The following is a 13550-nucleotide window of genomic DNA, read 5'->3' as shown; positions in this document are numbered from 1 at the left end:
TGCTCCACAAGGCATTAAAAGAGTTGGAAGACCCAGGTCTACATGGCTGAGGACTATGAAGCTTGAAGTAGATGATGATGAATGGAGAAGTATTGATTTAAAAGCTTGATATAGAGACGACTGTCGAAATCTAACCGAGGCCTTTTGCGTCAACAGGCGTAGGAAATGATTTTGATAATATATACTATATATATATATATGTATATATATATATATATATATATATATATATATATGTATATATATTATTATTATTATTATCATTATTATTATAATTATTATTATTACTAGCCAAGCTATAACCCTAGTTGGAAAAGCAAGATGCTATAAGCCCAAGGGCTCCAACAGGAAAAAATAGCCCAGCGAGGAAAGGAAACAAGGAAATAAATAAACACTATAAGAAGTAATGAAAAATTAAAATAAAACATTTTGAAAAACAACAACATTAAAACAAATAATTCATAAATAACTATACAAAGACTTATGTCAGCCTGTTCATTTGGTGCAACTTTGAACTTTTGAAGTTCTACTGATTCAACTACCTAATTAGGAAGATCATTCCACAACTGGTCACAGCTGGAATAAAACTTCTAGAATACTGTGTAGTATTGAGCATCATGATGGAGATTGATTGATTGATTGATTTAAAGTTTTTAGGCATCCTGATCATAATTGAGAAGGCCTGACTATTAGAACTAACTGCCTGCCTAGTATTACGAACAGGATGGAACTGTCCAGGAAGATATGAATGAAAAGGCTGGTCGGAATTCTGAAAAATCTTATGTAAAATGCATAATGAACTAATTGAACGGTGGTGCCAAAGATTAATACCTAGAACAGGAATAAGAAATTTAATAGACTGTAAGTTCCTGTCCAACAAATTAAGATGAGATTCAGCTGCTGAAGACCAGACAGGAGAACAATATTCGAAACAAGGTAGAATGAAAGAATCAAAACACTTCTTTAGAATAGATTAATCACCGAAAATCTTAAAAGACTTTCTCAATAAGCCTATTTTTTTGTGCAATTGAAGAAGACACAGGCCCAATGTGTTTCTCAAAAGTAAATTTGCTGTCGAGAATAACACCTAAAATTTCAAAAATCATACAAAGTTGAAGAAACATTATCAATGCTGAGATCAGGATGTTGAGGAGCCACTGTCCTTGTCCTACGTACAATCATTCTTTGAGTTTTGTTAGGATTCAACTTCATACCCCATTATATATATATATATATATATATATATATATATATATATATATATGTATATATATACATATATATATATATATATATATGTATATATATACATATATATATATATATATATATATATATTATATATATATATATATATATATATATACATACATACATACATATATATATATATATATATATATATATATATATATATATATATATATTTCTTTCTTTTATCCAGTCACGCTGAGTGGCATTGCCAGAAGTATAACAACTCGGTCTCTCCCTGTCCCTCAGGTAGGGGGAGAGGGCAGTCATACCTTGGTGAGAGGGGATACTCTGAGAGTTACACTTGGAAATCACATCTGTCGTGTTGTAGTTAGGAAATGAGGACAGGGTGGGAAGGGTTGAGTCTATGTGCACATATCTATCTAAATACTTATCTGTCCTTTTTGATGGGTTGTGTACGCTAATGACGATTATCATAGAATAGTTGATATAAACTTCATAGTTGCATCACCTATTCACTGAAACTTGGTAACCATTCAGAATCAGCTCTGTAACCATCATCATCATCATATCTTATCATGCCAACATTGTATCCACTGCATAGCAGCTTATAGCTCTAACATTGTATCCACTGAATAGTAACTTATAGCTCTAACATTGTATCCACTGCATAGCAGCTTATAGCTCTAAGATTGTATCCACTGCATAGCAGCTTATAGCTCTAAAATTGTATCCACTGCATAGCAGCTTATAGCTCCAACATTGTATCCACTGCATAGCAATCTGATTACATTCGTAGAGGTCCAAATTTGTACAGATTGTCCCCAGTTCACACCCATGAAGTATGTGGTCCATTGTCTGGATGAGATGCCCACATGGGCACTCAGCAGAGGGGCGAGATGCCACTTATGAAGATTGTCTCCAGTCCTTCCAACCATAGCTCCTGCTCAATTGAGAGTAACCCAATCCTTTTTACAGAGGTTTGTTCCATGGGGAAGAGACTCACATGGGCTCTTGTTGGCCTCACCATATGGGCCATGGTCTTTTTCTCTTTAGTGTTCTAGGAGGTAAGTTGCTGACTCCGAGGCTAGTGGGGGTTATGAAGCTCTTGCGGGATTTCAATCTTTGTCTAATTACCTGGCGATCATATAGCAGGTGCCTCTCATCATTCTCTTGTTTATATTTTTCGGCTGTTCAGCTGAAGTACGGTAGTGTAATGCCTGCCAATCTGTAGAGTACTGGAAGGGGTGTTGGTCTTAGGACACCAGTAATTATGCTACATGCTTCAACTTTATGGGAATTGTCTAAGGGTTGGAGGATTTGTTCCCTAATTTGAAATGGCAAGTTTGCTAAGGAGGCTATTTCTGGTAGCTACCTACTCCATTACTTTCCTTACATGCTCCCTAAAATAAAATGTTCGGTCTAATGTAACACTTAAATAGACAGGGAAGCTATCATTCTTTAGCTTCTTATGAGTCCAAGAGATGTTCAACTCTCTTTTTGCCCGGTAGTTTTTAAAAGGGAAAGCAAATACCTGTGTTTCGTCAGGTTGACAAAGAAAGTTTTGCTTGAAGTATAAATGAAGATCTTTCAAAGCATCTGATAGTTTACTCTTAATAGTAGTAAATGACTGGATGGCTAGGCACAGATCATTTGCATATATAAATCTACAGATATCTCTAAACTGTGTTTGTTGTTGGTATAGATGTTGAAAGACATGATGCCAACGCAGACCCCTGTGGGAAGCCGTTTTTCTGTTTTCGCCATCTACGTTTCTAACCTCCCATTTCAACAAAGAAAAGTCTGTTACTCAGCAGTGACTGGATGAAATGCACAATGCTTGAGTAGCAAATAACTTTGGCAAGTTTCTAAAGAAACGATGTGTTATGGTAAGTACCTGAGAGCAGTAGGATCTTCCTGCCCTGAAACAAGCCTGATCTGGTGTTAGTTGTTTGACTGTGGAAGCTATGTGGCCATGATCATTCGTTCGTACAGACTATATAAGATGTACAGAAGAGATGCTGGCCGATAGCTATTACAGATCATTAGGCCTTTGCCAGGTTTTATTAAGGGGACAAATTTAGCTCTTCTCCATAGTTTTGGGATCTGAAATGTTTTTGCACAATTGTTAATAAGTGCCAATAACCAGTTATCAACAATACAAGTCTGGTCTGCCGATTGAGGCCAGATTATTTTCAAAAGAGCAGCACAAATTTTCCAAGCGATTGAGAACTTGCCAAGACTAGCCACCTTCCTCAGAAATAGCAACTCATGTTTTACACAATTTCCGGCTAAATGAAGAGAAGAGTGAAAAGTAATGTTTTCCTTACTCGGCGACAGGTCACATTAACGGTTGTTTTAGTACTACATTTTTACATATTCTAGCAGGAAAAAAACGTCAAAGGGGTAAAATGGCCATACATATATATATATATATATATATATATATATATATATATATATATATATATATATATATATATATATATACATATATGATTCCATGTGAATTGCTCAAAAGCCAATATTCCTTCTTTAAACTACTCTAAATCCGATTCAGCACCATTATCTTAGCCGTTAATGACTGTTTTATGAACTTTATTTTTAGTTTTTATTTCTTTTTCCTCAAATTTTCTGGAAACCTTCAACTATGGATCTACATAAGGAAAAGAGGAAAGAAGAAATTGTGTTTCGATGGTTACCTTTACATTATAGATAAATCAGTGAGCAATAAGATAAATTGGAAATGTTTAATGTCAAAGAAAAGAAATGCTGTGATTGTGTCATTCCTGTCGATGATAGCATCACAAAACAAAGTGGAAATCATAATCATGCAGGAAATGATTGTGGAATTGAAGCTTCTGGAGTAATAGAGAAGGTGAAAGAACATGCGTTGAATAGTTGAGATACACCGAAATACAGTATATTGTATTATGTACCCCAAAGGAATTAAGTGGTGCTGCAGCTGTGAAGCTCCCTTACGTCAGAAGATAATATGAAAAGAACCAACGAAAAAAATGATTTGAACATGCTTTGCCTAATAGTTCCCTGGTCTTGATATCCCTGGACAGTTTACGAGAAGCAACAAAGGAGATTCATTTCTCGTCTATAACTCTGGTCCCACAAATGGGCGTATATTAGTTTTTTGCATCCCAAAAGAATCTATATCTTAATCGGAGCAATGGTATTCTGGCAGAACTTTTAAAACTATTCCCTCGATATTTGCTCAACTGCATACAATTCATGGCGTGAAATCAGGTAAAATTTGCCTCTTGTATATGCATTGTTACCTAATAAAACTGAAGTTAAGTTACCAATAAGAAGTTCCTGGTGATTTTAAAAGAAGAAATCATTATGTTCCAGCCTTTGACATTAATGATTGATTTTGAAAAGGACATGGTTAAGGTAATACAACAGGAATTTCTAATGTCTAAATGTCGAAAAAAAAATGCTCGAAAGCCTTTGCTTTCGAGTAATCTACCTTTCCAGGAATTGAGAGTTCGAGAAATAATTTTTCGAGCAATTGATTTTCAGGATTTTGTTTTCGAGAAGTTTAAGTGAACCTATATGTATACTATATATATATATATATATATGTATATATATGTGTGTGTGTGTGTAATATACATATATATATATATATATATATATATGTATGTATATGTGTATACATACATGTATATATGTATATATATATATATATATATATATATATATATATATACATATATATATGTGTGTGTGTATACATGAATATGAATGTTAATTTTTATATACATATATATGTGTGTATGTATGTATACATGTATATATATATATATATATATATATATTTATATATATATACATATATATATATAGATATATATATACATATATATATCTATCTATATATATATATATATATATATATATATATATATATACAGTATATATATATATGTATATATATGCAGTATTTCTGTTTTCAAGGTAAATATGAAATTGTCTGGTTTCAGTTCCGGTATCATCACAATAGATGCGCACCAGAACGTCAGCCGAGCAAGCCCAACCCCCAATTGGTGCCTTGCAACAACAGTGCCCTCCCCAGTGAACAGTTTAAACTCGCAGTCCTGTGCTGGCCCAGTAAACAGTTTAAACGCACGGTCCTGGGCTGGGATTGATCTGATGCCGAACGAATGCTTCCTGACTAGTATCGTTGTAACGTGTTAACGTTACCACGATACTAGTCAGGAAGCTGGCACATCTAATCATGACATATGGGTATCTGGCCTGTAGCAACTAGTCAGAGTTTTGATAAATATCTATTTCAGTTTCTCCATGTCCACCTTTGGCACCAAATATGTAAACATACAAAGGCAAGTCACCTCACGTCACCCGGCAATTGTACTCAAAAGGAGATGTAGTAGGTCAGTGTGCCATGGGATTCTTTAGCTTGTAACCAATGTCTAGGACTGTGGCCCTCAATTAGTATTTTTTCCAGCCTGCAATTCTACTTAGTCGTGTGATTATTTGTTAAACCTTGGGTATTTATGGTGAATACTTATTGTTTATATATAGTGAGTTATCCTCTTAATGGTTCATGTGCCCTACAGATCAACGTATCCCAAACCATTCTAAATGATGTAAATTATCTATATATTTGTTCATTGCTATGAGCAAATGGAGTGAGACCTTGAAGGTTTACCGTACTTATATTATAATTTAAAATTTCTTTATTCCAAAGCTTTGTTACAATCAGTGTTGTGGATTGTAATCTCCTGAAATAAACAAGTAAAGCTAGAAGGTCTTCAAGGACCTGAATGTGAACACGGAAGTAAATCTATATTTATATATGGATGTTTAGTATTGAGGGTAGCTTTTATGGATATATATATATATATATATATATATATATATATATATATATATATATATATATATATATATAGTATATACGACAGCAAAAGGCATTAGAATGATTCTGAGGAACGTGCTGTAAATAGGGCTTCATCAATTTAATAAAACGTTAACAATGAATATACAGAAAATGCTTAGGAACTTTCGTCGTCACTTTCTCATCTCCTAAATTTAACGTGAAATTAAACCTAAATTTGTAAAAAGTAAAGATTTTCTTAAATCAAGTAGGCTTCTGATTAGTTCCTGTTATTATACATTTCACTTACAGAAGAATTTTTATTTAATAAATCGTTTGAGGAATTATGTAAATTTGACCAACTATAATTCATTATTTAATGAAATTCGATTCTTCCAGGTTGTAATTATCTGTCCCTTTCATGGCTATATAAATACTCGTATTACAAAAGACACATGTAATCCGAGAGGGTTTAAAGCCCCAGTATTCAGTTACTTCCGATAAGGTGGAAGCTATTTAGCTCTCACTTGATAATAGCAATTCTATAACATATCAACGAATAGCAAGGAACTATAAAAAGCTTGCCTCAGAGACTAGTTGGCCACAAGTTGACCATAATTGATTATAAGATGGCATATAATCTAGGATTAGGGTGTAACCAAGATGGAAGAATTTCTACATTTTTCTTTCCATCGGACCTACTAAAACAACCAGTTTAGATGACACATTTTACCATAATGTGTGAGTGTGGCAGATGCTATCCTTATCGATATGAAAAGGACAGTGATCTTGGTACTCCTTCCTAACGGAGTTCACCAAATGACGTCATATACAGTGAGGTCTAAAAGCTTGACATCCTTGTAACTCTCCTTACTCTTCTTCCATCTTCGGTCTAACTATCTTATGATTTATAATTAGATAATATTAGTTGATTATATATATTTGGTGTCTTACATGTTGCTAGTGTTGCATAATTGTGTTGGGAACAGTCATTATTATATAACAGCCAGGAATCGATAACATGTCGCAGACTAAGCAAACTACCAGGTCGTGCGACAAAGATCCCCAACAACTAACGCCTTTCGTCAAACAACTTAAGTCCTCTCCTGGGGAATTTGCTAAGATTAAGTTGTTCAGACAGCCTTTTGAAGATGTTTGGAGTAGTCATAGATTAACCAAGGTACACTACTGACAATGAAAGTATTTAACGATTATGAACCTTTAGCAATTTATGATAATTGCACTTATTTTGTCTTTTTCGTAGACGGGTTGTTTTGAAAGTCGTTGGTGGATCATTTCTTTGTACAGTATCATCAATGGAATGTTTATGATTAGATCGCAGAAATTAGTTGTTGATACACATTATCAGTCGAGTAATCTCTATTTACTCTTAAGATGAAATGATAGATAACATCAGGTATTGAAATCCTAGTGTCTTATGTAAAGAATGGCCGAAGATGAGCTGGTGAAAAAGTCTGACTCAAAATCGATAATAGAGAAAAGGGGAGGAAGACGTAGATTATATGAATAGATGGTGTGAGAGAGGTTTTGCTTAGGAATGACGATAACAGGAAATCAGAATGTGCAATATATATAGTTTTCTAGAGGTGTTTAATATTCAAACTATATATTTATTTTTAGAAGTGATAGTTGTTTGGCCTATTAAAAAGAAACCAACGAATTAGTGGAAACAAACAAACCTATATATATAGTATGCATATATATAAATATATATATATATATATATATATATATATATATATATATATATATATATTTATGTATATATATATATATATATATATATATATATATATACTGTATATATATGTATATATATCTATATCTATATATATATATATATATATATATATATATATATATATATATATATATATATGTATACAAATATATATATGTATATATATATATATATAAATATGTACGTATATATATGGATGTAAGCATATATATATATATATGTATATATATATATAGATATATATATATATATATCTATATATATATATATATATATATATATATATATATATATATATATCTATATATATATATATATATATATATATGTATCTATATATATATGTATATATATATATATATATATACATTTATATATGTATATGTGTGTGTCCTAATTCTTGTATGTAGATATGTGTTGTACGTCAATGAACTCTATAATCATGAGAATTCCACAAAAACCTATAACTTGGCATGTTGTTGTTGCAAGATTGCATTTTGATAGCGAGGGGAGTTTAGTTGCCTTCGTGCGCTCAAGTAGACAAGGCTCTCGTACTTGAGAGAGTGATAGCTGTGTACAGTGTAGTGTACTTACAAACTTTTTTGTAATAAAGAGAAGAAAACCCATATTCCAACGTCTCATTATCCGTCTACATTTGACATACTGGTATCCAGTGTAAAAATATGTCTGTTTGTGTATGCTATGAGCGAAGTTGTTCCTTGAGACGGTAAAATAAAAGTTCAAGATGCCTAGATACGCGAGAACTAACGAAGGAGACGCTGCTACTGCGGGAGATATGCCGATGAGAATATATATAGGAAATTAAAACGCAAGAATTGGAAAATAAGTTAGCAAATTTAAAACAACTAATGAACAGATTTTTGGTTGAACGAGAAGAGGAGCGGCAAGCAACCAGAGCATATCTGACGTACATAAATGAAGTTCAAATGCACACAAGTGAAAGTATACATGCACAGCCAAGTGAAGATACGCAAATCGTAGTTCGAAAGTAGCCAGAACTCCAGGCAAGTGTTAGGCCTTTTGATGATCAACAGCCTAATGAAGGGTTTCAATTGAAGGAAGTTTTTTTGAGACTTTGAAGTAGCCACATTTGGGTGGTCGGAAAGAGAAAAAGCTATTCAAGTAATTAGGTTGCTGAAAGAAGCTCTGGCAATGGATGTAATGTGTTGGCTACAAGACAGTTTAAGAAGTTATACTAAAATAAAATGACATTCAATTGAGAAGTATGCCTTGATTGATGCGAGAAAGGGAGACATAAAAGAAAATTACAACCCCAGAATTCGGGAAGGTGAATCCGTTCTTGGTTTTACAACTCGCATTTTTCGGGATTGCGATTCGTTTGCCACAAGGCAGTTTAACAAGTTATACTGAAATAAAACAACGTTTAATTGAGAAGTATGCCTTGTCTGATGTGAGAAAAGGAGACATATAAGAAAATTACAACCCCAAAATTCGGGAAGGTGAATCTGTTCTTAGTTTTGCAACTCGCATTTTTCGGAATTTGCGATTCGCTTGCTACCTGGAGTGCCAATCTCCCAGAAGGTGATAAAAAAGCGATCGCCCGTAAACATATTCGCAGATTAGTAAACCCGTATTTATGTGGTTATTTGTTCGATGACAATCGCTCGTTAGCAGACGTAGTGAGCACGATACAAAACATTTTAGACAGTTTGCCAGAAGAAAAAATGACTTGGAATAACTAGCCCGATTCCGAGAAGTTAGCGACCATGAGAGGCACTCGACCCCCGAAGAGGGTTAGGGGAGGACACTGTCAGCAGGTTAGAAGATGCTGGCAGTGTGGGGGAGAGGGGCACCAACAAGTGGAGTGCCCCACCCAAGGATCCCTTCTGTTCCACTTTTCAGGCCTACCGTCATCTATCTTGGAGTGCTCAGCAAAAATTGCCCATGGCGGGGGACTGTGGCACACGTACACCTCGCCCCGCCCAACATCCGAAGAAAAGGAAACAGAGGAATGGGGAGACGAGGGAGTTTGATGCCCCCCCCCCAGCATGACATCACAAGCAATAATCGAGGCAGCGTTTCCATCGATGACAGAGTTAGACCAGGCACTGGGATCTCATCAGTACCCCCGACCTCACCCTCCCCCCCAGCACTAGGGAGCAGCGGCATTACAGCTAAGGTCATTGGCCCGTGCCCCATATCTCGTAATGGCCGGCAATGAATGTTAGCAGTTAGTATTGATCTGCCAGATAAATCCATTCAAGCCCTGATCGACACAAGAGCAAGCGTTTCACTGATTGAAAAAAGATTCTCCTCAAACTTACTACAATCAGCGGCATACATCGTCCTCGACACGCCAGGAGGAAATAAACTTTTCATAAACCATACCTTGGGAATTCCAGGAATCAAGGCTATCCTAGGAATAAAGTTTATTTCATGTAATCAAATGTGTATTTTTTGGGGAAAAGATACAATAACATTAAAGCAGGAGGGTACATTTTGCCGATAGAAAGTCATGAGAGAGTAAGTGCCTGTGCGGACTTGGAGAGACATTTTAGTTAGGTAACAGCTGTACCTGAGAGGAGAGAAGTGTTGTCTCACCAGACACTTACGAGCATATCAGTGACCCCGTGCAGCCCTCTTCTGGAAGGATCCAAGGTCGTTGTTAAACCCCATGACAATTGGGTCCATATGATTTTAGAGGGTTTATCGGAAATAAAAGAAAACAGAGTCGATATAACGATAGTTAATTTGTCAAATAAAAAAGTTGTGTTAGGAAGTGATTCTGTGTGTGAATTAGAATTATGTGAAATTGCTAATAATGGGATGTTGGGAGCCACAACTCCAGCCCGCACAGATGAACGCACTCAGAATTTGATTATGCAAGCGCGAAAACTATGTCAATCAGAATATCAACCTGTACTTAGTGACATTCTCAATGATTATTCCTATGTAATTGCAATTGGAGATGAGCCACCCGGGAGGCTTGATAGATTTCCCTTTAGCATTGAAACTGGACAGGCGGAGCCAATTAGGGTACCCCTTCATTTCCAGGGAGAGATAAAAAGGGAAATTAATGAATTAAGGGAACAAGGGATAATCGAGGAGAGCGAATCCCCTTGTCCTTCTCCAATTGTAGCTTAAAGGAAAAAGGATGAATCGGTAAGATTGTGTGTTGATTATAGGAAGTTGAATGCAGTCACTAGGGATCATGCATTTCCATTGCCCTCGATCGAAGAATTACTTATGAAAGTACGGGATAGTAAATATTTTACAAATGTTCGATTTAAAATATGGATACTATCAAATACCCATTCAGGAAGACAGTAAATGTAAAACGGCATTTATAGCTAACGATCAACTATTTCAGTTTAATTTTCTTCCTTTTGGTGTTAAAAATGCTCCAAGTCATTTCTCTAGAGTAATGATGGCAGTTTTGTCTCCCTTAATTGTCCATAATGTTCTTGTTTATTTAGACGATATCAGATTTACGATATCATAATTACGGCCGAAGAACATAATAATAATATTCATAAAGTTTTAAAAGCATTGTGACGTAAGGGTATGAAAAAAAATTTGTCAAATTGCCAATTTTTCTGTAAACAGGTCGAATTTTTAGGTCACATAATAACCCCTGAAGGTATCCAACCCTGCCCCAGTAAAGTAGTGGCTATTAGAGATTTTCCCAGGCCAAGTAACTCTAAGGAAGTAGCTGGGTACCTTGGGCTCGTTGGGTATTATCGTAAATTCATAAGAGGTATTGGAGAGATAGCGAGACCCTTAGATACTTTAAAGAAACAAAAAGTAATAAATTGGGGAGGGGAAGAAGAAAGGGCCTTCAAACCATTTGAAAGCTGCCTTAACTAGCAATGAATTACTTGCATATCCTAGATTTGATCGCCCATTTTTAGTGACAACAGATGCGAGTAGCGTAGCTGTTGATGGCATGGTTTCTGAACGAGATGATGAAGGCAGAGAGCGACCCATTTGTTTTGCTTCCCGGGCATTAAAAGGGGCAGAAAAGAATTATAGTACATTCGATCGAGAGGCTATGGCTCTTCTTTGGGTTCTAGAGAGGCATCGGTTCTTTTTATTATGTCAGTCGATTGAGTTGCAAAGTGATCATGGCCCCTTAAGTGATTTGTATTATAAAAATGATTTGACCTCTCGACAAACAAGTTGGATTGAAAGATATTTAGAGTTTAATATAACGGGTTTTCACCACATAGAAGGTAAAGCTAACAAGGTAGCTGATGCTCTCTCTAGAGGTGCAGTAATAGGAGTTATAACTAGGGCCCAAAAGAGGGACGAAGAATGTAACCAAAATGTTGAAGACTCCCATCAAAATAGAGAAAATAGAGAACAGGATGTGAATTCTCCAGAGGAATAAGTGGAATACGGTAGAGGAGAGAGAGAGGGAGAAAGAGTTGCAGATATATGGGAGAGAGAGAGAGAGAGAGAGAGAGAGAGAGAGAGAGAGAGAGAGAGATATGAGCATTGAAGGTGAATATATGTGGGTGGCCGAGGACAGGACCAGGGGTGTTCAGAATGAACACCCTGATGATGCAAGTTTGATTGACTTGGGAGGTTGGGACATAAAAGAAGTCCGAGAGGGACAGAAAAAAGAGGAATGGACGGAAAGAGTACGAGCAGTGATTAAAGGGGAATCAGAGAGTTATCCGTCATTTCTGAATGTGCTTCGTGAGAATTTTTGTATAGAAAATGATATCTTATATTGTGCTTACGAGAAGAGGGGAGGGGAGTATTGTGCACGGGTAGTTCTTCCTCCCTCTTTAATTAACTGTGCCATCCACATTGGACATGCAAGTCTGTATGAAGGGCATTTAGGGATTGATAAAACATTAAGGAGAGCATGTGAATCCTTCTTTTAGTTAGGAATGAAAAAATCTGTAGAAAATTATATAAAAGGTTGTCATGCTTGTAACTGTTTCAAAGAACATGAAAAAATTGTACCGGAAGCCAGAAAGTGGCCTGTGATTCCTATTAAATTTTATAGTGTGCATATGGATGTGATAATACCATTTCCCACTGATTTAACACAACATAAGTAAATATGTGATATATGTGTATTTGTGGATGCATTTACTCGAAACACTCATACCTACGCAATGTTGGATAAATCGGCAAATTCCTTAGCCCAGGCGCTCTGCTCTTTCATTACTAGGTTTAGTTGCCCGAAAATTTTGATAAGTGATAATGGTCTCGAGTATAAAGAAGGTGGTGAAATCGGTCACGGACTTGAAGAAAATTGAACACTTTCCACTGACCACATAAAGACCTTCAGCCAAGGGCTTGGTGGAATCGCATAATAGGGAAGTAGTGCGAATTTTACGTTACTTAGTGGCTAATGACCCCCTTCATTGGCATGCCAAGCTTCCTAGAGCTGAGCTAGCTTTGAACATTGCATAAAATGCTTCGCTCAGGGACACGCCTTTCTTTTTAGTGTATGGACAGGATCCTTTGTTACCATATACAGTCCTGATTGATTCACAACAATTGCCAAATTATTCAAATGAACAATACCGTGTATATTCATTAAATCTATTTCGGAGAGTAATGAACACCACTGAAAGGTTTTTGAAAAGAGCTAATGAAAAACACACCTCAAAGTATGATGGTCGGTTCAAAACCGCACCGGTAAAAGTATGTGTAGGCGATCGTGTGTATTTGAAACGATTACAACCTAGGAAACACAAACTAGAGCCAGCGTATTTGGGT

General features: G+C 35.7%; 1 protein-coding gene across 1 annotated transcript in view; it reads right to left on the bottom strand.

The window, feature by feature from the left end:
• The window catches only part of LOC137656485 (uncharacterized), a 19029-nt gene extending 17237 nt beyond the window's left edge, over window positions 1–1792 (bottom strand). Inside the window, exons 1-2 of the mRNA XM_068390660.1 lie at window positions 1732–1792; window positions 701–831 (exon numbers count right to left, since the gene is read on the bottom strand). Coding sequence (XP_068246761.1) covers window positions 701–831; window positions 1732–1792 — 192 coding nt within the window. The remainder of the gene's footprint in view (window positions 1–700; window positions 832–1731) is intronic.
• Window positions 1793–13550: the final 11758 nt, after the last annotated feature.

Source organism: Palaemon carinicauda, chromosome 17, assembly GCF_036898095.1.
Source record: "Palaemon carinicauda isolate YSFRI2023 chromosome 17, ASM3689809v2, whole genome shotgun sequence".
In the NCBI taxonomy this organism is placed as follows: Eukaryota; Metazoa; Arthropoda; class Malacostraca; order Decapoda; family Palaemonidae; genus Palaemon; species Palaemon carinicauda.
Note: the sequence above shows the minus strand (reverse complement) of the source record. Positions and strands in the feature narration are given on the sequence as shown.